At 40.3% G+C, this 27,091-nt stretch overlaps 1 protein-coding gene and 1 long non-coding RNA gene across 12 annotated transcripts in view; one reads left to right on the forward strand and one right to left on the reverse strand.

The window, feature by feature from the left end:
• The window catches only part of LOC144292134 (uncharacterized), a 35,786-nt gene extending 12,067 nt beyond the window's left edge, over positions 1 to 23,719 (forward strand). The window contains exons 2-3 of the long non-coding RNA XR_013359632.1: positions 22,134 to 22,236; positions 22,633 to 23,719. This is a non-coding gene — a long non-coding RNA (uncharacterized LOC144292134). The remainder of the gene's footprint in view (positions 1 to 22,133; positions 22,237 to 22,632) is intronic.
• The window catches only part of FER (FER tyrosine kinase), a 434,062-nt gene that overhangs the window by 18,523 nt on the left and 388,448 nt on the right, over positions 1 to 27,091 (reverse strand). For all 11 annotated transcript variants that reach the window (XM_077861808.1, XM_077861843.1, XM_077861834.1 and 8 more), the window contains one exon: positions 5,913 to 6,067. In XM_077861808.1, coding sequence (XP_077717934.1) covers positions 5,913 to 6,067 — 155 coding nt within the window. The remainder of the gene's footprint in view (positions 1 to 5,912; positions 6,068 to 27,091) is intronic.

Below are 27,091 nucleotides of genomic sequence, written 5' to 3' on the forward strand. Positions count from 1 at the left end.
ATTTCTTCAAGTTAAGTTTTCTGTCCCTTATTCTTCTTCTTCCTTTGGGACTTCTATAATGCAAACGTTAGTCTGCTTCATGGTGTCCTATAAGAAAATTCCTTGAGTTATCTCCACTTCTTAAAATTCTTTTTGTTGCTCTGATTTGGTGAGTTCCACTGCTTTGTCTTTGAGTTAACTGATCCTCTCTTTTTCATCTAGTCTGCTAGTAAAACCCCTCTACTGTATTTTTTTTTTTAGCCCAATTACTGCATTTTTCAGCTTTGTGACTTCTATTTGGTAAGTGGTACTCCATTAGATTTTCTATCCATTGAAGTTCTCACTATATTCATCCATTCTTCTCTGAGTTTGGCAAGCATCTTTATGATTATTACTTTGAAGTCTTTATCTGGTAACTTCTGTTTCACTAAATTTTTTTCCCTAAGAATTTCTTTTGTCTTTTCATTTGGAACATATTTCAGTGTTTATTCATTTTGTTTGACTCTTTGTTGTTTTTAATGCATTAGAGGAACAGCCATTTCTCCCAATCTTGAAGAAGTAGCCTCATGTATTACATGAATGTCATCAATTTTGCCCTAGTTCCTTGTTGTCTTTCAAATGCTTGTGATTGCCCATACAGACTATTTTATTTTTAATAGATCATAGTAGTTGAGGGTACTCTTAGATCTATCATGTCCAAAAGAATCTCACCACTGTAACTGATTTGCAGCCAGATCCTAAACAATGGCTAAGGTCCCACAGTCCTGTAGGACTACAAGTGTAAGCCCCACTGACCACTAGAGCCAGCTGATCTGGAGTTGTCCCCTGGGCACAGGTGTAAAGATTTGGGGCTCTAGATGAGTGCATAAGCTCATAAGTTCAGATACCAGGGAGGTAGGGGGAGAACGCAAAGGCGGTGTCTACCGTCTACATTACCTCAAGCTCTAGATGTGTGCCAAACCTGAAGCCTACCCCTCAGTCTGAAGCTCCCGACAAGCACATAGGCTTCTTTCATAGTTGGCTGTTGGTGCAGTGCCTTGGGGAATGGGTAGCTTGCCAAGAACAATCTCTCTGATTGTTACTGTCCTCTGGGACACAGGAATGCGAGTGTCCCTTAGTCAATAGAGCCCGATCAAGGGGCATTCTCTGGATGGCAGCCCCTAAAACTGGGCCACCAGCTGGGTGTAAGAGCTCTCTTCTGAGACATACTGGTGCTCTAGTATATAGCAGGACAGAGTATGAAGCGGGGCAGATGCCTGCCCTCTAATGTCTCTGGAAAGGATCAGTCAGGTCTTAGATGTGTGTTCAATCAGAAGCCTGCACCTCTGGCTGTAGCTCTGATAATAAGCTAATAGGTCTCTTTCATAGAAAGGCAGAGCTCTGGGCCTATTGCCTCTTGCTGTGCCCTAGGGGTGGCAGCTGGTTAAGAACTTTTTCTCCGTTGGTTACAGTCCTGTGGGATCTGTGAAAGTAAGCCCTGCTGACCACCAGAGCCAGGTGCTATCGAGGCATCTCCAGGTGGCACCTGCTAAAATCTGAGCACCGGACAAGGGTATAAGCTCCTTTCTGGGAGATTCTGGGAAGCAAAGGAGAGGGAGAGTGCAGATATAGCATCCTTTGTTCCTAGACAGAACCTCCACAGGCCTATAGATTGGTGCCATACCAGAAGTCTGCCCTCAGGCCACAGCTCCTGGACAAACAGATAAAGACTGTATGTTGCTGTCAGGGCTCTAGGGTGGTAGCCTGCCAAAGGGTGTTCTCGGATTGTTACACTCATATGGAACACAGGCATGCAAACCCCCTAGCCTCCAAACCTAATAATCAAGGTTGTTCCCTGTGTGGCAGCTGCAAAAACCAGGCTACCAGATACTGTGTATCTGGCAGGTACTGGTGCTCAGGGGTGCAGCAGAAGTAGAATGTGAAAATGGCATCTGCCAGCCTCTATCCCTGGAAAGCATCCCCAGGAGACCTGTAGACGTGTATTAAATAAGATGCCCCTCAGGTTGATGCTTTCAGACTAGCATCTGAGCTTCTTTCACATAGCCTGTCTGTTGCCTGCTGCTGCTCTGGGCTCTAGGGCAGGTGATTCCAAGCATGGGGCCCTTTAAGAGTTGTGTTTATATTCCTTGTAGCCTTATGGGTTACGTGGATGTGAGTCTTGTTGACTTCCTTTTTCTTTTTTTTTTTTTTTAATTTAAATTTGATTAGCCAACATATAGTACATCATTAGTCTCAGATGCAGTGTTCACCAATTCATCACTCATCAAAGGTAGATATTTTGGGAGCTTACCTCTCAGATGCAGGTCTTAAATGCTGCAGTGCCTGATGTGAGCGCTTAAACCCTTTGTTCTTCAGGGAGAAGCTCTAGGTTTTTAGTTTCCTCCTGATTATGGTTGTCTGTGCTGTGGATGAGGTTTATGGTGAGATTGAGTCTTAGCCTCTCTTACCTGCTGTGATGTGGGTTTTTTCTTTTCTTGTTTGCCTACTATGTAGCACTTGGCTAGCTAGTTTTTAGGGTTTTTTTTGAGAGAATTGTTCCATAGACCTGGTGTGTCTGTGAGAGGAGGTGTGAGTTTGGGCTCTTCTTAGATCTCCATCTTGAATTTTAATGGGCTAAGAGCAACTTACAATTGTACAGAATTTTGCTACTTCTCCACCTCATTTGATCTTCACGATACCCCTACATGGAAAAGGCACTATGTTCTCATCTTTCAAATTAGAAAACATAGGTGCACAGAAGTAGATGATTTGCCAAGGTCATGCAACTAATGATATAACTGATAGGAAATCTGGCCCTGATGGTTGATCCAGAACTCTTTTCACTATAAATCCTGCCTCGTTCTCATTTCAGAGTAGTCATGTCAGGCTAATTAGAGGATGCATCAGCTCAAAATTGTTAGATGACAAACAAAAAAATATCTTTTAATTTTCCCTTTTAGATTATTTCTATGTTGAAGGTGAGTATCCTAGCTGCCCTTTACAAGCACAGTATCTTTTGTAACAGCTATATTGAGCATGGCAGCAATATATGCTGAAAAGACTATTGAGTATGCTGCCATTTTGTGATTAAAAAGTGGGGGAGGGGATATATGCAATTATGTGTTGTGTGGCCAGAGACAGGAGGGAGAGGGGCTTACCTGTCATTGTAGGCTCCTTTCTGTTGTTTGATTTTTTTAAAAAACAAATATATGTGTCATTTAAAAAAAAAAATCAAATGACAGCAACACTAATGACAAAATAATGGTAAAAATAAATTTAACAGTATGGCCCTAAGGCAAAATTTCTGAGAGGTTCCTTAGACTGAAGGAGTTTTCTATCAGCCTTGCTCCCACATGTCATCGGAAACTTGGGTAGTATTTCAGCTACTCTGAGGCAACACGGAAGAAAAAAACCCTTGGAAATGAGGTAAAAATCTTACCACCAATCATAGAATGATATTTGCATAAAACCTGAAAGAAGTATGGCAAGAAATAAGTCTTTCAATAGATATATTTTCCACTCTGGTTAAACTCTGAGGAATTCCCTCCTGGGCTGGGTAATAAGTATGGCAGACTTATTCCACATCTACCGTTAAAATCTCTCCCCCTCTGTCATGTAAATTGTTCTGCATTGTATTAATATTAAAGACTGATAAAAAAAGAATGTCCCTCCAACCAAAGATCTTCACAGCTCTCTTTATTACTTAAAATGCTGTAGGTCTGGCTCTAAGAGATATCCAGAAATAGAATTTTGATTTGTAAATACTTTAGTCAGCTTGAAATTCAACTAAAATACATTTTGATTAAAAGACAGAATTTTACTTGGCATGATAGTTAAGAGGACACTCAAGGCAACCAAGAGGATCTGGTCAACAGGGTTAAAATAAATTCTAGAGAGCTGGATTTCAGGGTCTCCCAAGTCCAGTTCCAGCCCCTTTACAGGAATGCTCTAAATGTACAAGAAGGGGTTAACAATGTCTTGCTATTTAAAGAAAACCTCTGCGTAAATAACAAGTTACAGTCTTTTAGCCTGTGATTCTTCTTAAGAATACAACCGTAGACTAATATCGCTGTAGAAAATAGCAGGGGTGCCATTTTCTCTAGATTCTGAGGAAGAGTGGAATTAGTCTGTGATCATTAGAAAGCTTATAAAAACTTCTCTTGCTAGCACATGGGAAGACAAATTAGGGTGAGGATTCGTATCTATGGAGTGTTAAGCTCAAAAACTTCATTACTGGGAACTAGAACAACTTAGTCAATTTCTCGTAATGACAACTACATACAACATATACTCCATAGTATCATTAATATACAAAATACCAAATAGGTCCTGGTGTCTGAATCAGCCCCAACTAGCTTCCAAACGAATCATTTTACAAAGCTTTATCTGGAAAACATCTGGCGGTTCCTCACAAAGTTAAATGTGTAGAATTTACCATACAACTCCTAGTGCTTGCCCACAATAACTAAAAACAGGTCCTCAAACAGATCCTTATACACAAATGTTCATTGCACTATTCACAACAGCCGAAAGGTGAAAACTGCCCAAATATGCACCAATGAATGAATGGATAAACAAATTATTAATATACACAATGGGATATTATTCAGCCACAAAAAGGAATGAAGTTAATTATACATGTTACGACATGGATGAACCTCCAAAACATTTAAGAAATGTATACTATGTGTAGGATGATTCCTTTTACATGAAATATGCAGGACAGGTAAATCCGGAGCAACAAAAAACAGACATGTGGTTGCCAGTGGCTGGGGGGAAATGAGGGATGGGGAGTTTACTATTACTATTCTGGAGTGATGAAAATGCTGGAACTAGAAAGTAGTAGTGGTTGTAGAGTACTGTCAACTGTACTAAATACCACTGAATTATTCACTTCAAAATGCTTAATTTTAAGTTAGAAGAATTGTACCTCACTTGACAAAGCTTTATCTTTAATTTCAGCATTGAATTAAGGCATTTATAAATGCACTATTCGTCATGATGAAGTAATTTTCATTTTAAATCAGTCAAGAATAATTTTATGATATTTCTTTTTTTTTTTTTTTTTTTAAATTTTTATTTATTTATGATAGTCACAGAGAGAGAGAGGCGCAGAGACACAGGCAGAGGGAGAAGCAGGCTCCATGCACTGGGAACCCGATGTGGGATTCGATCCCGGGTCTCCAGGATCGTGCCCTGGGCCAAAGGCAGGCGCCAAACCGCTGCGCCACCCAGGGATCCCAATTTTATGATATTTCAATTTAAAACATACTGTACCCATTTACCAACTCATGGCTCATATGCCACTTCACTCAGTTAAAATGTAATTTATAATTTCAGTTAAAGCACAATCTCTCTCCTTTTAATCCTTGAGCCGTTACCCATCTTGTTGCAGCCCATTTTATCCCAACCACAGATAATGCAACCTGTATTTATTTCCAATTGCAATGATACACACACACAAATTCCTGCGAATTTAAAAGTGTAACTTCCCTTCTCTCCCCACAAGATGTATACAGGTTCCAGAGACAGAAATGCTAAGAAACTATGTTAATTTTTAGTGAGAAACTATAGACTTGATAATATTTTAAAACCATATTAGGTGAGGTTATTGTGCCAATTATAAGACATTCCAAAGCAGTGGTCTAGAGCCATAGCAACACTTAGAAAAAATAATAATTTTTAGGGATTAAAGAAACCCTTTCCAAAGTGCTTATAAGTATACTCATCTGTTAAATTTACCAATGTTACATGAAGAAATCTGACCAATAAGGTTAATGAATTAAGTTTCTGCTCCTGTGTAAGTACAAAATATGAATACTTACACATTATTGTGTTGATTTTCAAATCATTCTAACTTGGGCTCTACTTTACTCCTGTAACTTTGCTTGTGAATGTTTTGTGCTGATGGAGTATATTTTTTACCACAAAAAAGAAAAACAGTCTATTCTTACCATAATTAAGAGCTTCTGGTGCTGTCCATTTAATGGGAATCTGCTTTAAGCCAGAAGATGAATACACTCCACCATCCTCTTGACGAGACATTCCAAAGTCACTGATTTTCAGAACGTTATTTTCACCTACCAGGCAGTTTCTTGCAGCCAGATCCCTAGGTTACAATAAGGTATAGAAAATGCCTATTAAAACAAATTGAAAGCTGCTTTCACATTTATGACTTCCACACTTTGCATTTTTACATTTGCAATGTATTTATAATGAGGTTAAGAATGCTTGTGATTTACCAGTCCTTCTCATCTTTTCTGTCATAGGCAAAAATCACCAGTGAGAGTATTTGCATAGGGAACAGGCCCCATGCTAATTTTCTAGGCACCACATATATTTCCATTTAAATAGAAAAGTACTGATTCTAGGGTTAAGAGAAAATCACAGAGGAGAGGCTACGCAAACTTGGCCTTATTTCTCACTGGACTAGATTTCCTAGAGTAGCACTATTTTACATAACTTCTGTAATGATGGAATGTTCTCTATCTGTGCTGCCCTATAGGTAAGTCATTGGCACGTGTGACTATTGAATACTTGGAATGGAACTCATGCGATCGAGAAACTGCAATTTTAAATGTACTTTTAGTTAATTAAATTTAAATAGCTGCATGTTGCTAGACAGCCTTTGGCTGTTGTAGACTTAGAGCTTCCCAAAGGGTGGAGAATGACTGAGGTGCTAGAGAGGCTTGCAATTCTTTTTCTACTGCATCTGGGACAGGCAAAACTGCAATGATCTGGCTCTGCCTGTCTCTCTCACCTCATCTTGTTCTACTCTACATAATTTCTAAATTCTACCTATACTGGGTTTCTTTTTCTCCTCAAATGCAGGACAATCCCCTAATGTGCCTAATGTGACAAGCTTATTTCCACTGTAGGGCTTTGCCTGGAGTGCTCTTATTTGTTATTTGTTCTCTTTGCCTGGAGTGCTTTTCTTCTAGGCTATGTTATAGCTGGCTCATATTCATTCTTCGCTCAAATGCCCTTTTCTCAGAGAAATCTGTCTTGACCATCTCTTTTCATCACTGCGGTCTTCCTTATCAGATATCCCTACTTTAATTCTAGTGAGAAGCCCTTTAATAATCAAACTCATATATGTACCTATTTATACATTTTTATATATTTATATATGTAAAGACAGAGAATGTATATGAGTGTATGAATCTATACATATACACAGAAAATCAGATAATATGTCAAATAGTCTGAGTATGAAGAAAAAAGTTGTATAAGGGGAGAGATTTACTAGCAGGAATCCTATTTGAGGTAGGCTGTTAGGGAAGATCTCTTTGATAATATGGTATTTGATCAAAGACATGAAGGAAGTTAAGAAGCCAGCCATGGGGTTATCTAGAAGAAATGCATTCATGATAGAGACCCTGAAATTGGTACATACTTAGTATACTCAAGGAACATTAAGGAAGCTAGTATAACTGGTATGAAATGAGTGAGGGGAAGAAAATAGTCAATTTAATCAGAAGGTTAGCCAAGACCAAATGATGTATAGCTTTTTTACTAGTAAGTCCCTTGGATTTTACTGAGAGTAAGCTGGGAGGTAACTGGAGAGTTCTGCGCACAAGAATGATGTGATCTTACTTAAGGTTTGAAGAACCATATGCTATTGTGTAGAGAATGAACTGATGGAGTTCCATTAGAAGACTATTTCAGAAGACTATTTCAGAAGTCCAGGAATGGCAACGATAGCCTGCACGAAGATGGAGTCAATCAATAATATTTGCTGGTAGACTGGATGTGGAAAAGGAAAGAAAAGGAATCATGGATGACTCCAGGATATTTTGAGCCTGAGCACCTAGAAGCATGGAACGGACATTTACTGAAATGGGGAAGGTTACCAAAAAATTGCTAGAATGGATACAGGAATTTAGCCAAGTTGCAGGATACAAAAATCAACGCACAGAAGTGAGGTGCATTTCTATACACTAACAGTGAGGCAGAAGAAAGAGAAACCAAGGAATTGGATCTTATTTACAATTGCACAAAACCTGTAATATACCTAGGAATAAACCTAACCAAAGAGGTAAAGGAGCTATACTCTGAAAACTATAGAACACTCACGCAATAAATTGATGAAGACACAAAGAAATGAAAAAACATTCCGTGCTCATGGATTGGAAGAACAAATATGGTTAAAATGTCTATGCAACCCAAGGCAATCCAGTGCAATCCCTATCAAAATACCAACACTTTTCACAGAGCTGGAACAGACAATCCTAAGATTTGTAACCAGAAAAGACCCCAAATAGCCAAAGTAATGTTGAAAAAAAAAACCAAGAGTCGAGGCGTCACAATTCTGGACTTCAAGCTGTATTACAAGACAGTATGATAATGGGACAAAAGACACAATAGAATAGAAAACCCGGAAATACACTCAACTCTATAGTCAACTAATCTTCGACAAAGCAGGAAAGAATATCCAAAGGAAAATAGGCAGTCCTTCAACAAATGGTGTTGGAAAACTGGACAGCCACATGCGGAATAGTGAAGTTGGATGACTTTCTTACACCATATACAAAAATGAATAAAATGGATGAAAGACCTAAATGTGAGACAGGAATCCATCAAAATCCTAGAGGAGAATATAGGTAGCAACCTCTTTGACCTTGGCCACAGCTACTTATTAGACACATCTCCAGAGGCAAGAGAAACAAAAGCAAAAGTGAACTATTAGAACTTCTTTAAGATACAAAGCTTTTGCACAGCAAAGGAAACAGTCAGCAAAACTAAAAGGCAATCTATAGAATGGGAGAAGATATCTGCAAATGACATATCAGAGAAAGGGCTAGTATCCAAAATCTATAAAGAACTTATCAAACTCAACACCCAAAAAACAAATAATCCAGTCAAGAAATAGCCAGAAGACATGGAGACACTTCTCCAAAGAAGAAACAAATGGCCAACAGGCACAGGAAAAGGTGCTGAACATCACTCATCATCAGGGAAATGCAAATCAAAACCACAATGAAATAACACCTCACCCAGGTCAGAATGCTAAAATGAACAACTCAGGGAATAATAGATGTTGGGATGGATGCAGAGAAAAGAGAACCCTCTTATGCTGTTGGTGGGAATGCAAGCTGGTGCAGGAACTCTGGAAAATAGCATGAAGATTCCTCAAAGTTAAAAATGGAGCTACCCTATGACTCAGCAGTTGTACCACTAAGTTTCGAAGTTTTCACTTCGAAAACAACAGTGATTCGAAGGGGTACCTGCACCCCAATATTCATGGCAGCGATGTCCACATTGACAGACGAATGGGTAAAGAAGATGTAGTGTATGTATACATTAGAATATTACTGAACCATCAAAAAAAAAAAAAAAAGAAATCTTGCCATTTGCAACAAGGTGGATAGAACTAGAGGCTATTAGGCTGAGTGAAATAAGTCAGTCAGAGAAAGACAAACACCATATGATTTCACTCCTGTGTGGAATTTAAGAAACAAAACTGATGAACATTGGGGAAGGGAATGAAAAATAAGATAAAACAGAGAGGCAAACGATAAATGACTCTTGACTAGAGGGAATAAATTGTGGGTTGCTGGAGGAGAGGTAGGTAGGGGTCTGCTAAATGGGTTAAGGAGGGCACTTGTGGTGAGTCCTGGGTGTTAAAGGTAAGTGATGAATCACTAAATTCTATTCCTGAAACCAATACAGCGCTATATGTTAACTCACTTGAATTTAAATAAAAGCTTAGAAAAAAACAAAAAATAAATTACCATTACACTTCTCTCTCCTGCTGTCATAAAGAGGAAGCATACTAAAGTTGTAAACGCATCAAGAGATAAGGAGACTGGGTGCCTAATGAGTATGCTATATATATTCTGGACTGTCTATCTCTGTATTTGTGGGCTTTTGTGTGTGTGTGTGTGTGTGTGTGTGTGTGTGTGTGTTATATTTGCAGTCAAAAGTAATCAGTATGGATGGGGGAAGGCCTTAGTTTTGGACATGTATAGTTTATTAGATTTTCAAGTATAGATATAGACTAGGCAAGTGGGTCTATTAGTCTGGAGGTTAGAAAAGGTCTAAGAGTTGTCAGCTTTCAGATTTGAGGTTATAGAATTACAGAATGCTTTCACCTAGAGAGTGAGTGTAGAGAGGAAATAGAGGTGTTCAAGGCATGCCATCATTTAGTTGCCTGTTTTGTTGTTTCCCCCTCATTTCTCTTGGAGCGCTCCTCTTATGTGTACTCCAGTTACACAGGAATACAAGGGAGGCAACATTAGTGTCTGAAACATAATAGAAACCAAATCCTTGTGACCTGAGGAATCAGGAAAAGAGGTCCTTATAAGTGTATGGAAAATCATAGAGAGGAAACGGCCAGAGAAGAGGATTACCTGGTTCCATGTTTGAACCCACACAAGTTTCAGTCTAATCCTTGAGCTACACATTTGATGGGCAGACCTAAGCCCGTTTAGAGAACAAAACTCCTTTAAACCATGTCTCAAAGTAATTCCTGGCTGTCTCACACGGTCTCACACAGGGTACTAAAACACAGGCTTTGAGAAAGTTAACTGTGATTTGAATCACTGTGAGACAGAATTTGCATTCTGAACCCAACAGGGTTGATTGCCTACAGAAACAAAAATCTTAATAATCTCCAGCACAATATAACAGGGACTTAGAGTTTGTACAGTATAACATTCATAATATCTAGGGCACAACTCAAAATTGCTAAACATACAGAAAACCAGAAAAATGTGATCAATTCTAAGGGAAAAGCAATCAACAAATGCCAACATTATAGTAACCATAATAAAGTGGCTATTATAACTATACTCCGTTCGATAAAGGAAATATATTTGAAATTAATGGAAAAGCAGACATCCTTAGTAGAGGAATAGAAACTGTAGAAAAATTATAAAAATGGAGAAACTGAGAAATAAAATACAGTATCTAAAATTTAAAAATCACTGCATAGGATCAAAAGCATACTGATAACAGAGGAGTCAATACACTTGAAGATAATCCAATATAAAATACCCCAGCTGAAGAACACAAAGAAAAGAAAATAGAAAAATGTGAAAAGAGTATCAGGGATCTATACAATATCAAAATATGGAAAATACCTATTACCGGAGGAGAGGAAATAAGAGTCTGGGAGCCTACTTCTCCCAGAGGTAGAGGAACAGAGTGATTGAGGCAGAAAATCTGTTTGAAAAAATAATGACTAAAGTCCCTAATTTAGTTGAAAGAAATAAATTTACATATTTAAGAATCTCTGTGAACTCCAAACAGGGTAAAAATAAATAAAAAATCAAAACCAAAAAAACCCTCCTACACATATCCTTATCAAGCTGCTAAAATCCAAGAAAAAGAAAATGTCTTAAAAGTGGATAGAGAAAATGACACATTCGATACAGAAACCGATTCAAATAATCCAATTTCTCAAAAAAAAAAAAAAAAAAAAAGATGGGGGCAGAAGACTATGGAATAACATCTTTCATTTGTTAAGGTGGCAATTTTTCCCAATTTATCTATAGACTTAATGTACACCCAATTAGAATTCAAGCAGATGTCTCTGTCAACCCAGAATTCCATAGCCAGCAAAAATATCCTACAGAAATGAAAGCAGTACATTGTCATATGAAAGAAAACAGAATTAACGGTCAGTGGATCCACTCTACCAGAAACACTAGTAGTTCAGACTAAATGATACCAGAAAGAAATCTGAAACATCAGGATAGAAGGAAGCACAACAGAAATGGTAAATATGCAGGCAAATATACATTTTTTCCCTCTTAAGTTCTTTAAAATGTGACTGAATATTGAAAATATTACAGCATTATCTGATCAGGTTTTGTTATAAATGTTATACATAAAATGTTAATGTTATACATAAAATGTATACATGTTATACATAAAAATGTTATACATAAAATGTAACATAAAATGTTATACATAAAAACTACCAGAAAAGACAGAGGTTGAGTGTGTACAAAGGAACTCATATGGATGAAAATTTTCTACATTTCCCATGAAATGATATAGTATTAACTCTTAATAGTTTGTCAAAGGTTAGGTGTGCATATTCCAATCTATAGAGCAACTCCTAAAAAAAAAAGATATAAAAAGAAACAGCTAAAACATCAAAAGATATAATTATATAGGATGCTAAAAAATATCAAACATTATATAGTCAAAATATCAAATATTCAAAATATCAGTATCTAGACTAAAAAGTAGTCATTACTACTGATTCTACAGACAGAAGAAGATATAGATAATAATAGTTCTATATTTAAGAACAAGTATAATTTGGCATCAAAAAATATTCCCAAAAAGCAAATTTCAACTCAGATGGTTTCATTAGTAGGTTTTATCATACAATTTACATATTGTATGTATGATATTATGTACGTATTATAATAACAATATTATAGGAGCTGTTTCAAAACAGAGAGAGTAACTGTCTAACTCACTTCATGAGGTCAGTAGAACTCTAATACAAAAGCTGACAGACACTATCAAAATACAAGAAAATATCATAAAGACAGAGCCAAATATTTTAAAGAAAATATCATCAAATCAAATCCAGTAATATATAAAAAGGATAACACATCATGGCCAAGTAGGGCTTATCCAATTATGCAAGGTTGGTTTAACATCTGAAAATTAATAAATGTAATCCACTAGATTGACAGAAAACAGGGAACAAAACCATTTGATCATTCCAACTGAAGCAGAAAAAGCATTTGACAGCATTCAATATCTGTTAATGATAAAATGCTCAGCAAATTGGAAATACTAAGGAGCTTACTCAACCTGACGAAGGGCATCTACAAAAAATTCAACTACCAATATCATACTTAATGGTGAAAGACTAAAATGCCTGCTTTTACCAACTTCTATTCTTGAGGTTCTAGGCTTCAAAATAAGGCATAAAAGCAAAGCAAAGCAAAGCAAAACAAAACAAAAAAACAACCAAACAAAAAAACCACACACACAACAAAAAAAACCCCAAAAAGAAGTACAAATTTCAGACAAAAGTAAAACTAGCCTTATTGGCACTATTTGCAGACATGATTTTTTTTTTTTAACATAGAAAATCTCAGCCTAGAGGAGAACACAGGAACTAGCCTGTTTGACATGAAGTGTAGCAAATTCTTTCTAGATATGTCTCCTGAGGCAAGGAGACTAAAGCAAAAATAGACTATTGGGACTTCATCAATAAAAACCTTCTGCACAGTGAAGGAAGTAATCAACAAAAATAAAAGGCAGTCTGCAGAATGGGAAAAGATATTTGCAAATGACTTAGCTGATAAAAGGTTAGTATCCAAGATCCATAAAGAATTTACATAACTCAATACCCAGAAAGTGAATAATCCAATTAAAAATGGGCAGAAGAGATGAATAGACATTTTTCCAATGAAGACATCCAGGTGGCCAACAGACATGAAAAGATGCTCAACATGACTCATCATCAGGGAAATGCAAATCAAAACTACAATAAGCTATCACCTCACATCTGTCAGAATGGCTAAAAACAGTAATTCAAGAAACAATAGGTGGTGGTGAGGATGTGGAGAAAGGGGAACCTCTTACACTCTTGGTGGAAAGGCAGACTGGTGCAGTCATTCTGGAAAACAGTGTGGAGGTTCCTCAAAAAAGTTAAAAATAGAGCTACCTTATGAATCAGCAATGGCACTACTATTTACCCAAAGAACACAAAAATACTAAGTCAAAGGGATACATGTACCCCAATGTGTTTAGCAGTGTTATCTACAATAGCCAAATTATGGAAACAGCTCAGGTGACCACTGACTGCTAAATGGATAAAGAAGATGTGGTGTGTATATTACTGGAGTATTACTTGGTCATGAAAAGGAATGAAATCTTGCCATTTACAACAACATGGATGGAGCTAGAGTGTATAACACTAAGTGAAGTAAGTCAGTCCGAGAAAGACAAATACCATATGATTGCATTCATCTGAAATTTAAGAAACAAAAGAAATGAGCAAAGTAGGGGGGAGAAAAAAGAGGGAGGCAAAGCAAGGAACCAAATGTTAACTGTTAATAGAGAACAAACTGATGGTTACCAGAGAGGGGAGGTGGTGGTGGGGAATGGGTTGAATAGGTAGGTGCTTATCACTTATAGTGGAATCATTATATTGCATTAATGAAACTAACATTACACTGTATGGTAACTGGAATTTCAGTAAAAATTTTAAAAAAGAAAAAATGAGAAAATCATAGGGAATTTACATACAAAGAACTAAAAGCAATGAATCTAGCAAGGTTGCAAGATAAAAGTCTAATATAAAAAAATTTTTGTATGCTAGCAGCCCAACAATTAGAAAATAAATTCCATTTATAGTATTGCCAATAAAACAAATACCTACAAGTAAATCTAGCAAAAGACAACCATTAAACTTAAAACTACAAAACCTGACTGAGAAAAAATAGCAAATAAACAAATGGAAAGACATTCATTCCATGCTCATTGAGTAGAAGACTCAATACTGTTAAAATGGCCATTTCCCCCCAAATCTGTAAATTTAATGGACTCCCAACCATTGGTCTAGCAGTTTAGTAAAATTAGAAAAGATCTAGTAAAATTAGACAAGCTGCTTTCAAAATGACTGTGGCAATGCAAAGATCGTAAAATGATCAAGATAATTTCTTTAAAGTACAGAGTTGAAGAGCTTACCTAAACTGTAAATCTTAATTTAAAGCTACTGTTATCAACATAGTTCATTAAATACAAAGAGATATGATAGTTCAATGGAACAGAGTAGAAGGTCCAGAAATACATCCGCAAATGTAGGGTCAACTCTTTTTTTTTTTTAATTCAAAAATTTATTTTAATTTTTTAAAAAATTTAAAAATATTTTAGAGAATGAGTGGGGGGAGAGGCAGAGGGAGAAAAATCTTCACCCAGACTCCCCGCTGAGCGGGGAGCCAGATGAGGGGCTCGATCTCAGTACCCTGAGATCATGACTTGAGCTGAGATCAAAACTTGGCCGCACCACGAGCTGAGTCATGCAGGCGCCCCAGTGTCAGCTCGTTTTTGACAGGAGTCCAGTGGTGCCACAGTACACATCTCTGATTCCTGCTGCGCTGCGGGTGCTTCTTGGGGCCACATGCCATTACTCCCGGTCGGAACGAGCCTTTCTTCACTGCGCCACCTTAGCGGTTCAGAGTTTCGGCGTCAGTCAACACCTGCGCTTCTGGTGTCACCACCATCCTCCCTGCACCACCAGCTTACAGGGTTCCTTCTCTGCAGTGAGGATTGCGGCCTTGGGACCCATCAGTCCAAAACCAATTGAGAGGTACCTCCGATTCGATGTAAATACCGTTCCGTAACATTTACCAAAAACTCTTTTTGGGGTTGCAGGAAGTTCAAGTGGATGGAAATAGTATCTTTTGGGCATAGTCTATGAATTAAAAATGAAAGCTTAGGCCCTCAGGCAGTCAGCACACCCCGCACACTCGCTGCCTGCCCAGTGCCCGAGCAAGTTTAAAGGAGTCCGGAAAAGCAGATTGTGACCTCTGGCTGGGGCGCTGACCATCTAGTTTGGGAGATAAGGAAGACGTACCCCGTACCCCTTTCCTCTTCCCTCTCCATTCCTTTCCTTCTTCAGCTGGGGCGGCCCAGCCCAGAGCCCGGGGGCATAGGAGCCCCTCTGTGCATGCAGCGGCTGGAGGAGAGGCCTAGGGCCGCGGTGTTCCCCATGCAGGTCCCGCACGACCTCGCCTGGCCCGGCCGCGGCGCTAGGGGAGCCTTCCTTAGGTCTGCTGAGTAACTCGCCTCGCAAGTGCAGGTTAGGAGCTCACCCTCGGGGTGTGAACCGGAGGAGGGGTCTTACCGAGGCGTACAGACACGAGTCACGGATCCCAGGGGGCTGCAGAGCCTTAGAGGAGACCGGGCTGCGGCAGGTGGAGGCCGTGAGGTGCTCTCCCCGGGCATCTGGAAGGCCCGAGAGCGGGCGTCTTGCTTGGGGACACGGTGCTCCTCGGAGCAAAGGCTGCTGGATAGCAGGAGTGGCCGGAGGCCAGGCCTGCACTCTCCTGGATGCCTGACCCTAGGCGTCACTTCCCTGCCTGCGGCTCGGATTACACAAGGTCAGGGCTCACTCTTCACACGGGGAAGAAGTTAGAGAAATACTGGGGTGTGTGCCTTTGTTTTCGTTTTGTTTTTTTTTTTAAATACAAAATCTATTCCCATTGGGTCTGGATAATATGGAGTCACAAATAACTGGCAACATTTCGGAGGAGAAAACCTCTTTAAGGCAGCCCTAAGTTTTCCTTATTCTGGCTTAAAACATGGCATAAAACCAACCTCAGTGTGGTGGGGGTGGGTGGGTAGTGAACGAAGCAGGTATTTGACGTAATCGAATCATGTACCGCTTAACCCTGTCCCATGGCTGCACCGTGTGAACTCTGAAGAGCTAAAGTTGTTACCTTTAAGAAGGGACACGTCGAACTCCCTCCCCTCTCAAAAGAGGAAAAAGAAAAAACGCAAACAAACCAGAAACTGAGTAACAAGCATACGAAGACCGGTTTCCTGAAAAAGCCAAAGGTCATCATCAGTGGCTCTAAAACAGGAGATAGGAGCGTTTTGATGGGGAGGGAGCATGAACGCCAGTTTCTGGGGGCAACATCTTGCGCCCAGCGGAACAGTCAACGACCCACCGGGCGTGCCAGCAAACTGAAGCTGGGCAAGGTGGAGGGTCTTGGGCGACAGCAGGGCCGGGGGGCGGGGGGGACCATTTCCTACTGGCCAATACCACAGCCGCTACTGGGCCGACAGCGATGGGATCAGTGATCCGCCAAAAAAGAGATGAGCAGCCAGATTTAAAATGAATAGATCTTTTAGAAAGGCACAGGTGAGCATGAAAACCTCCCCCACGTGAGTTCCAAGCGCACCTTGACTACTGCACCCCGGTGTTCCGAGGCTCTTGCCTGCACGTGCCGCATACCCCCCCCCCCCCACAGCTTCCCCGCCACTCCGACCGCGGCGCTCGTGTCCTAAAGGAGAGCTCCCAAGGGAAGCCCCAGCTGCAAAACTGCGGAAATCAGTCTCATTACTGAACTGGGCTTTTTCTCTTCCCTGGAAAAACTGTTGAGTGTCACAGACTTCTGGGAGGTTGGAGACAGAAGTGTGGCTTCCGTGGGTGCGGGAACAGGCCAGCGGGCAGGGCGGGCTAGAGCGTAATTTATGCTTTTATTTGCCCGGGGCTGGTGCGAGGCCCCGCGGGCAGACGCGGTGAGAGCCCCAGGTCTCCCTGTTCTCGAGCCCCGCTCCCCCGCTGCTGTCAGGGCGCAGAGTCCTCTGTATTGCAGGACCTTCATTTACTTAAAGCCACTGCTGAAATGCAGACAGGTGACCCGTGGGGAAGGGGGCACGTAGTATCCCCGAGTCCTACTTGAGCATTAATGATTTGAACAGATAAATATGGATAAACACATACAAAGCCTCAGGGGAAATGGGGATGAAAGGGCGGTTCTGTGAACAGAGGGGGAAAGAGACAGGGGACCAGCATTGGGAACCCGCTAAAGACAGGCCCGGGCCAGGCACACGGTGGGCTCCTATGGGAAAGGTCAGGGGGTGGATGTTTAAAGGCGTGCTGTGGCACTAGGTGAGGGCCACGAGGCACAGGTGACTCCTCAAAAGTCTGTCTAGGGCAGGCTCTTGCGTATTTGTCCTAAAGCAGGTCACCTTCTTCCCGACTGCAGGGGAGACCATCGCTGGGGCTCGAACGCCTCAACCCGCTGGGGGAGTCATGCTTCACTGGGAGGCATCCTGTGAAGACACCGAAGCCTCTGGGGATTTCCTCTAATGAGGCTGCTGCCCAACGGCTGGGACACACAACGGCCGGGTCCCCGCCTGGCACAGCCGACCGAACGGGAACTATTTATGGAAGCTGCTGGAGGTCGCCTTCCTTTACTTACAATGGACGTGTTGTGTTCAGCACCTGCGGACGTGCTTCCCTCTTCTGGCTCTCTGGTTTCCTTTCCTGGGGCCAGTCCCCCATAAGGGAATTCTGTGGGGCGACACACACACACCCACTCCACACATTTTTTCTTTTTTTTAATTTTTATTTATTTATTCGTGATAGAGAGAGAGAGAGATAGGCAGAGGGAGAAGCAGGCTCCATGCAGGGAGCCCGATGCAGGACTCAATCCCGGGACTCCAGGATCGCACCCTGGACCAAAGGCAGGCGCCAAACCACTGAGCCACCCAGGGATCCCCCATATTCTTGTGTTTAGCTTAGACGTCAAAGCCCTAGGTGGTTAGCTAAAGCAGAGGAAGTCCTACTAAATATGGATACTGACAACAAGTTCAGGACCACACACGGGTAGTGATGACCCCGGCTTCAGTCCTACATTTACGTGCAGAACCCAACGGGAACGTTCTTTGTACGGTTTGTAGTTTGAGGAAATGAGTACTCTATTTGTAGAGTCAGGTATAAACCTCTCTCAGTCACTGCTCTCTGCTGTCAGCTCTCGGCCACATTGTGCAACAAGACACCAAACCTCTAGAGACTAGCTGAGGGTACACAATTTCAATAAGTCGTGATCTAATGTTAAATCTCTTAAGAAATTTAAAAAAAAAAAAACCCATCTGCTCCAGGGAATAGGGGAACAGGGGGAGGACAAATTAAAAAATATTGACGGAAAGTAAATGCCTAAATCTGTTTAGTCCAGAGAAATATACCAAATCCCAACAGGTGATTCAGCAACAAAATCGAAACTTCTGTCTCAAGCTCGCACATCCGGGGCCACTAGCGGTCTGAGGCTGCAGTAAGATGCATTGCAGGACTGGGCTCTGACGTTAGCCTCAGTCCTGACGCCAAGAGCCTCTGGTCCTACAAGACTTCTGGAAGGGAGATTTTTAAAATACCTACTTCTCCCACTAGGAGAGTACGAGAAATAAAAATGGATGCTTGAGTGACAAATGATGTAACTTAAAATACTACATTTGGAATGTGAATGTGAGACCTGGGGCTCAGGTTCCTCTGAGCACAAGGGAGAAAAAAAGCGACAAAACCACTCCTTACCAAAAAGCCATCATGGTAACAGCTGTCATTTACCGAGGGCCTTATACGTGTCAGGTACTGGTTTAAATGTTTTCCATGTAACCCATTTTCCATCAGTACTCAACGGCCTGCATACTAATCTGAACATTAAAATCTCAGATTTTTCCAGAAGCAGTCATGCACACAGTGGGTATAATATGAATTTTATGATTTCTTCGTACCATATCCACCCTGATCTAAGAGCTGTATGTTTTATAATGGCTGACAGAGGAAATCCAACGTGATAGTAAGCTACTAAGTACTCAATAAAGTTCTGAAATGAATTTATATCTTATTAATCACAATAGTAAAAATAGTACTGCATATACATACACACATACATACACGCACACACATACACACACACACAAGATATTATTCTGTCTCAAATGCTTGATGTGCACTTGCAACACCTGCAATACCTTGGAGGAACCGGGAGTCCATGGTCCGCCGGTTGACCACCACCATATAGGTCAGTTCTAACATCCTATTATACTCCAGCTTAAAGGCATTGTCTTCCTGTCACCAGCTGGATGGAACTAGCCACTAGTGGTGCTAGATGGTCCTGCTAAAGAGTTTTCCACATTTCTGGGGCAACAACAAGTGTTAACAGCTGATGAATGGAAGTCAAGGCTGGAGGGTAAGCTACAAGAGCGCCACTCCGTGTACCCAACGGTCCCACCTGCCCCAGGACCGAAGAATCATAGTACAGGCGTCCTCCTGCCTGACTCTGCTGAATAACTGTGGGTGCAAACCAGATAATGCACTTCCCAGTGCCGTAAAAATTAATATTAATTATCTATTAAGCACTTAGTAGATATTAGACACCTGTTATCCCTAACCCGAATTTGAGGGTACATGAGCCCTATTTGAGTGTAGCTATCTATTATGCAGATAAAGATTTGTGTGTTTGTTTATGAGATTAAGGAATCTGCCCAAGAACACAGCGATATTAAGTGACTGAGTACAGAATCTCTCTTACTCCAAGGCCCATGTTTAGTGTTTTACAAAGCTGAGTGTTCCTTTGGTCTCTTTGAAATATTAATTTTATCATGACAAAGGTAATCTTCTGCACTACCTGATGACATGCGTGTCTGGCATTCTGTCCCTGGGAAGTGATTTCTTTGTCATTTAAGTTTCGTGGAACAGAATCCCTGACTCAATACTTAGGCTCTAGAATATAGAATATGTTGAGAGGACTAAAATATGCATTATTTTTCTATCCTGTATCAAGGCACATAACAATGCCTCCACAATCTTTTCATTATAGCTCATACTTTCATGATGTGATATACGTACAATCGGGCCCAAATTAAGATATAAAAGACGCATAAAGGAGCAGAGTGACTGTGTAATCTGTGATGCTCACGGTGCCATAATGAACCTCGGGATCATTTACATTTTTACAGTCTGCAAAATGTTCAGCTGCTGATGAACAAACACACTCTAATTATGGTGGAAGGCACCTAGATTTAGATACTGAATGATCGGCTGTGGTTAACTGTTTGCAGGATCGTCGTCTCTGCACCATGGAGGGCACCAACTCTGCACTTTGCTGAGAGGGTCGGCAGTGGATGACCTCCATGCAATGCCCCATTGACCAACCCCTTCTCTCCCTCAACGGTCAGAGCTACTGGCCAGCTGGCACTTTTGCCTCTGGTTTGGAGATCCCTAATAGACTCTCAGGCTGTATGCCTGAGGCAGGGAGATGGCCTCATCCAGTGTACCACCAAAGAAAGTGTCCTTAGCATAGACTGAGCCCCTATGGCCAGAGGGGAAGCGTCCAGTCCTATTTTTTGTGTCACCAGTATCCTGTTAATGGAGAAGACTTTTCAGTATTTACAGGAGCTCAAGAGGAATAATGCCTCTGGTGTGCCTCAACTGTTCTTTCCTTGCCTCCCATTTACATTCTTTTAAATGAAATTTTCATCATTCCCATTTCAATTTCTAATGTTGTTTTCTGAACAACAGAAACAGTTTATGAACCGATATCCCAGGTGACTTTATAATAAATTTCCCTTCAGTTCTATGATTGCTTTCAGTGTATGAAATCCAAATAGGAGGGTCTAAGTTACGAATACAGGTCTATTTTGTAATAATTCATTTTTATCTTGAAAGAAATATCTGAAATTCAATTTCTTTTCTGTCTCTCTATATTTTCTTTCCATAGTCAGGAGAGCTTGCTTTAACTTCGTTCAATTTTAATTCTGCATTCTGTTTGATAATCCAATGCTATAAAAATAAAGTCTTAGGTTTTGATTTCATATAGGTAGCTGTTTTTCTCTTCTTGTAATTCTACAAAAGTTTAAAAATATTCATCCAACGTCCTTCCATAATTAGTTGTTATTCACTCTGTGATTCTTTGATGTAGTCACACAAATTCTGTATTTTGCATTCATGAAGGATTACTTGTCTGAGCAAATATTAGCTTTGCATATACATGTGTCCTTTTGGTCTCTTAATGAAATTTTCTTTTGCCCATTTGCAGACCAGTGACATAAAACAAAAGTGCCTGAAAGATTCAAGGTGGACAAAGTAATTTATATAAATGTAAAACCTGCTCACGAAAAATTCCAAAAAATTCTGGCAAATTTTATAGTGATCTCCAAACTACCAGAGCAAAAATGTGACAGGCTTAATGGCATTCTGTGAGTGTGCAGCAATAGCAGCACATCAAAGTGAGTATCACAGTATCCTGATGAAATTACACATGGAATAATTACCTGTGTGGGAACTTAATTAGAGCACAGGGTTTTAAAATTCCATGAAATACCAAATTGTCATTTTAGTGCCATCAACTGAATCTGAGCTGATATTAAGTAATAGACGGACCTTTTAGATTATTCAAATTATTTTTAGAGCCAAGTAATTAGGGCTACATTCGACACTTTCCTTATTACAACCTTGTTATTTTGGCACAAATAGTCATTCTGTTGAGTACATGCTACAAGATAATATGTAATTTAGACCATGAGGCCCACCACCTTTGATAACAATGATGGTGGAAAAAGGAAATGAAAGTATTTCTGGCTATCTGATCTAGGAACTGATTAAGGAAACACTACTAAGGATTCTCGGGTGCCGCTTGACATATGCGCAATCAACCTTCCTTTCTTCCTTCTTCCCTCCCTTCCAGGCTCCATGCCCAGTGTGGAGTCCAACATGGGGCTTGAAATCATGACCCTGCGATCAAGACCTGAACCGGGATCAAGAGTTGGATACTTAACTGAGCCACCGAGGTACCCCCAAATTCTCAGTATTTTACATATACCAAGACACTTCTTCTAATTTACTTTGCACTTTTTTAAAGTACCATCCCATTAATCTTATAATTACAGAATGTAGCTACTACTACTATCGATGTATGTACACATTGACCCATTAGGCTATCATTGGTTCAACTTTCCTTTATCACGGCCTTACTAGATACCAGGGCCTTTGCTATGTGCTACAAATAAAGATAAGCCAACTCCTGTCCTTAAGAAGTTCAATTTTATAAAAAGAGATAGCTATGTAAGCACATAAACTACCGTATTGGAAATGACAAGTGTGAGGGTTAGGAGTAAGCTCTCACAGACAGGCCTGGTATGAAAAATATGACCATATTATTTTGTACTTCTCCACCCTGTGTCTAGGCTAACTTGCCACTTGGACAAGCAGAATTTGGCAGAAGTAATGTAATGTCATCAAGTTCTGGAGTGTAGGCCTCCAGGGACTTTCAGCTTCTCCTTTCATCTTCCTGGAACACTCCTGATACCACGTAGAGAAGCCTGAGTGAGAAGCCATGTGTGTGGGGGCAGAGGGAAGCTTACACTCCACTGGGAGGCTCCAGCCATGTGAGTGAGACTCAACTAAACTCTGTGGGCCTGGTCAAGCTACTGGATGTCTGAAGCCACATAAGCGACCCCAAGGGAGAATAGCAGAGAGCTGTCTGGCTGAGCCCAGGCCGAATGATGACCCTCAGTGTATTTGGGGTGGTATTTTATGAAGCACTAGATTTAGTAACAGTGAGAATGACAGTTCAACAGCAAGGATCGGTAGGACGGAGTTGGAGGTAAGAGACCAAGGAAAACCATCACTGTTCATAAAGAGCACCTTCTTTCTCATCCATCCCTAATAGAAAACTGTGGCAGGGCGTTCTTACTGGTGCAATGATCTCTCCTGGTTTAGCTTCTGATCTTCAGCTTTGAACTTGCTTTCTCTCTAGCATCTAGCTTTTTATAAGCTGAGTTTGCCCTCTCTCAAGCTTTTCTGAACTCGTGATTTCTAGGCTATTGACTGGTATGTCTTCTAAATTCTGCTTCTTGGGATATCTCTGTGTCCAGCCAATGCCCTTCCCACAGGGATCTACCTGGCTCCAAGCTTTTGGACTACCAAGTCTCACCTGATATGAAAAGAAGAATAAATATTAAACAACTGGCATATGGAAGCTAGTTGATTTAGTGGTAAACTTGCCTTGGATGCTTTGAGGGAATTTTGATATCAGATTAGAACAAATACAGTAAGTGACATGGATATTGATGACTCGGAGTCATCAATAATGGTCAGCTATTGTGGGGTATATTTGGTATCACCAAGCAGAAAAATGCAGTAGACAGCTTATGATTTCCATTAAAAAGATTTAAAATTGAGGGAGAGAAGGCCAAGGGCTACATTGATTTGATTCCTTTAAAAAAAAAAAAAATCTATTTAGCACTTGCTTTTTGCCAGGCACTGTTCTAGGCAAAGCAGCGACAAAATAGACAAGAATTCATGTCCCGGGGGTGGGGGTGGGGGTATGTTCATTCCTCTGGTTTGAACTAGTTAAATGATGCATTGTCACATAGGACACATGGAAATAATTACTCAAAGACATATTCCATATAATGTAAAATGGGGATCCATCAAAGGGGGAAGGAGTGGGGAGTAAAGAAATATGTGACACATTATATCTAAGTAACTGTTGATTCTTTCTGTTAAAAGAAAATGAAGACAAAAATCTAGATGGCTTCAAGCTGGCTTGTGGCAGGGAGGAAGCAGAGGGGTATAAGGAAAAATAGGCTCGAGTCCTCATGCTGCTGACACTAGATGAGATCAGGATTAGGGTGCTAAAACACAAAAAAGTGGGTGTGGTACTTCCCATTATAATGGGGGGAAGAAGGGCATCAATTAGAATAAAAAGAACCTACTCTATAGGCCTAAAAGTAGAACTTACCAAAAAAAGATACATGTCAATGATCTTAAATGAAAATGCAGCAAACAGTGAGAACAAAGGGCCATTTAGATACACTATGTGTTAAGGGCAAGAACAAAAGCAGCACAATTCCACCCAGACACAGAACCAATCAGAGGAGGGTAATGTATAAAACATGTCATAGACAGGGCGTCAGTAATACCAGCAGAAACCAAGGGAGACGGCAGCAGGAAGTATCACACAGGGGCCAGAGGACCTGTTTTCTACACAAACAGCAACTCAACAAACACTAACAAAGGAAAATGGAGGCCACCTTTGAGTGTTTTCATAATACCATCGCTAATGGAAGAGAGGGTCATTCAGATTTGATCCATGTGGAAATAATGAGAGTCATTATGGAATCCCACACTATAGCCATGTGTGGTCTGATTATTAAACAGGCAGTGATGTCATTCTGTGTAGTTGTGCCAGCTTCGCAGCTTGGCTTGTAGAAGGCAAGGGTGATGGGGGCCTCTGGGGACACCTCACTGGGAGCAAATGTGTTTTTGAGAAAGAAGGGGTGAGTCTTCTCTAGGGCCTCTCCAGCTGTAACCTCAGAACCAATGATTTCTGTAAAGCTAGTTTAGGTTTTCCGCAATTTAGTTATTTTGGTGACTGGTTCTATTAATACAACCGGCAACACAACCATTATGCAGATAAGGAATTGGCTTTATTTTCTGGATGTTTCTATAGACCATTATATTAACTATAAACAGACATGTAAATCTCATCAAACTGTCATATGTTAAATAATGAAGTTATTGTCTAAAACCATATCAGGCACTCTGACTATTCTATAAAAGTTTTCTTCGTATTCTGGATCCTATTTATGTCATATTAGCAGAGAATATACTAAGCAGTAATGTTTTAAAATGAATGTTCAGTATCTTCTTTAAAATACAGTTGGATTCTGGGGCACCTAGGTGGTTTATTGGGTTAAGTGTCTGACTCTTGATTTCAACTCAGGTCATGATCTCAGGGTTGTGAGATCAAGCCCTGCATGGGGCTCTGCTCTGGGCATGGAGCCTACTCAAGATTCTCTCTCTCCCTCTGTCCATTCCCTCCCCTCCAAAAAATGCTTTTAAAAAAAAATAAAGTTGAATTGTTTGCATAAAAGTAATTCTTATTTGATCATAGTGGAAGAGCAGCTCCTCATTTTTATTACCAGCATCTAACTTTTTTCCTCTACAAATGGTCTCAGCAAAGTTCTGTCCAACAATAACAACAAAGAATTCCACTCAAGCTGAACTAATAAGTGGTTCAGGAAGATGCTTTATGAAAATAGAAAAGTCCTCCTGTTTCAAAAGATAAACGGCAGAAAGATTAAGGCCCAAACTCAAAGAAGGGATCATCATTTATTAAAAACGCAAAAAGCATCTACTGCGCGTAGTAAAATGCTAATAGCATTCATGAGAGTGATAGTGGATGAACATTTTAGTTGACAGCATGATTATGAGTAAGAAAAAGAGACAATGCTGAAGAAAGTGGATCTAAATTCAATAGCAAATGAGGCAGAATGTCCACCCATAGGAATTTTTAGGATGTTAGCATGTAGATGGAGGACAGAACTGCCTCCTCTGGGAATGTTAAAGAAAGGATAAGATCATTGATTCAGCAAGCATTTTCTGGACACCAAAGTTGTGGCAAACATTGACAGTGTTAAAAAAAAAGACCATGTTCCTGTCCTTAAGGAGTTTATACTGTGGTGGTAAAAAGCGATCTTGCAGGAGAGATAATGGGGGTCTGCAGAGGGCATGATGGGCACTGGAGGAAGTAGATGGGGAAAGATGATCAGAAATGCTTCATGCTTGGGTTCCATGCTGAGTGTGGTACCTACTTAAAGAAAAGAAATGCTTCATGCTTAAGGAGAACGTTGCTAAATAATCACACATTTGCTAGGGCAGTTATCTAGACATGGAGACTGTGTTTGACATGATGTACTGGGGGGGGCGGGGGGGACGACTCTCAATCTTATCATTACGTACTAAATAACGCTTCCGGAGTTATCAAATTAAAATGACACAATTTTCTAAACATTCACACTAAGTTCTGGTCAAATTTTAATGTTTGTTGTTTCAAAGCCTTATGCATGTCTGAACATATTTCACCAGGCCAAAAAAATTTGCCATTTTTTCCTACAGAATGGTATGGAAAAGTTATGTATATTGACACCCAAGGAAATACTATGAGAAATGTTACAGAAAAAAAAAAGGAAAAGAAAAAGACAATTAAAAGGGGATTCCCAATGTCTTTTGACTTCCAGGAAGAGAGGGGATAGGATTGGAAATGGGAGTCCCCAGAAGAGGAACTGAATATATTCTGAATAGAAGGCGCAAAATCAGAAATAAGGCAGGTCAGTAAGCAAAGAACCAATGTGAAGAGTCAGAAGGGGGGGTCAAATCAGCAAGGACAAGAGGTAGGCACTGTGTAGGTCTGAGATCTGGAAGCTGGAACTAAACAATAAAATTTTAGAAACAGGGCAGCCCCGGTGGCTTAGCAGTTTAGTGCTGCCTTCAGCCTGGGGTGATCCTGGAGACCCGGGATTGAGTCCCACGTCAGGCTCCCTGCATGGAGCCTGCTTCTCCCTCTGCCTCTCTCTCTCTCTTTATATCTATCTATCTATCTATCTATCTATCTATCTATCTATCTATCCATCTATCTATCTAATCTATCTCATGAATAAATGAATAAAATCTTTAAAAAAATAAAATTTTAGAAACAAAAGCATAGAAGAAAATCTTCATGACCTTGGGTATGAAGGAGTTCTTAGATTTGCTAACAAAAGCATGATCCATAAAAGAAAAAATTGATAACTTTAGACTTCGTTAGAATTAAAAACTTCTCTTGAGAAGAATAAAAAAAGAACAAGCTACAGATTGAGA

This window comes from Canis aureus, chromosome 2 (genome assembly GCF_053574225.1).
Source record: "Canis aureus isolate CA01 chromosome 2, VMU_Caureus_v.1.0, whole genome shotgun sequence".
NCBI lineage: Eukaryota > Metazoa > Chordata > Mammalia > Carnivora > Canidae > Canis > Canis aureus.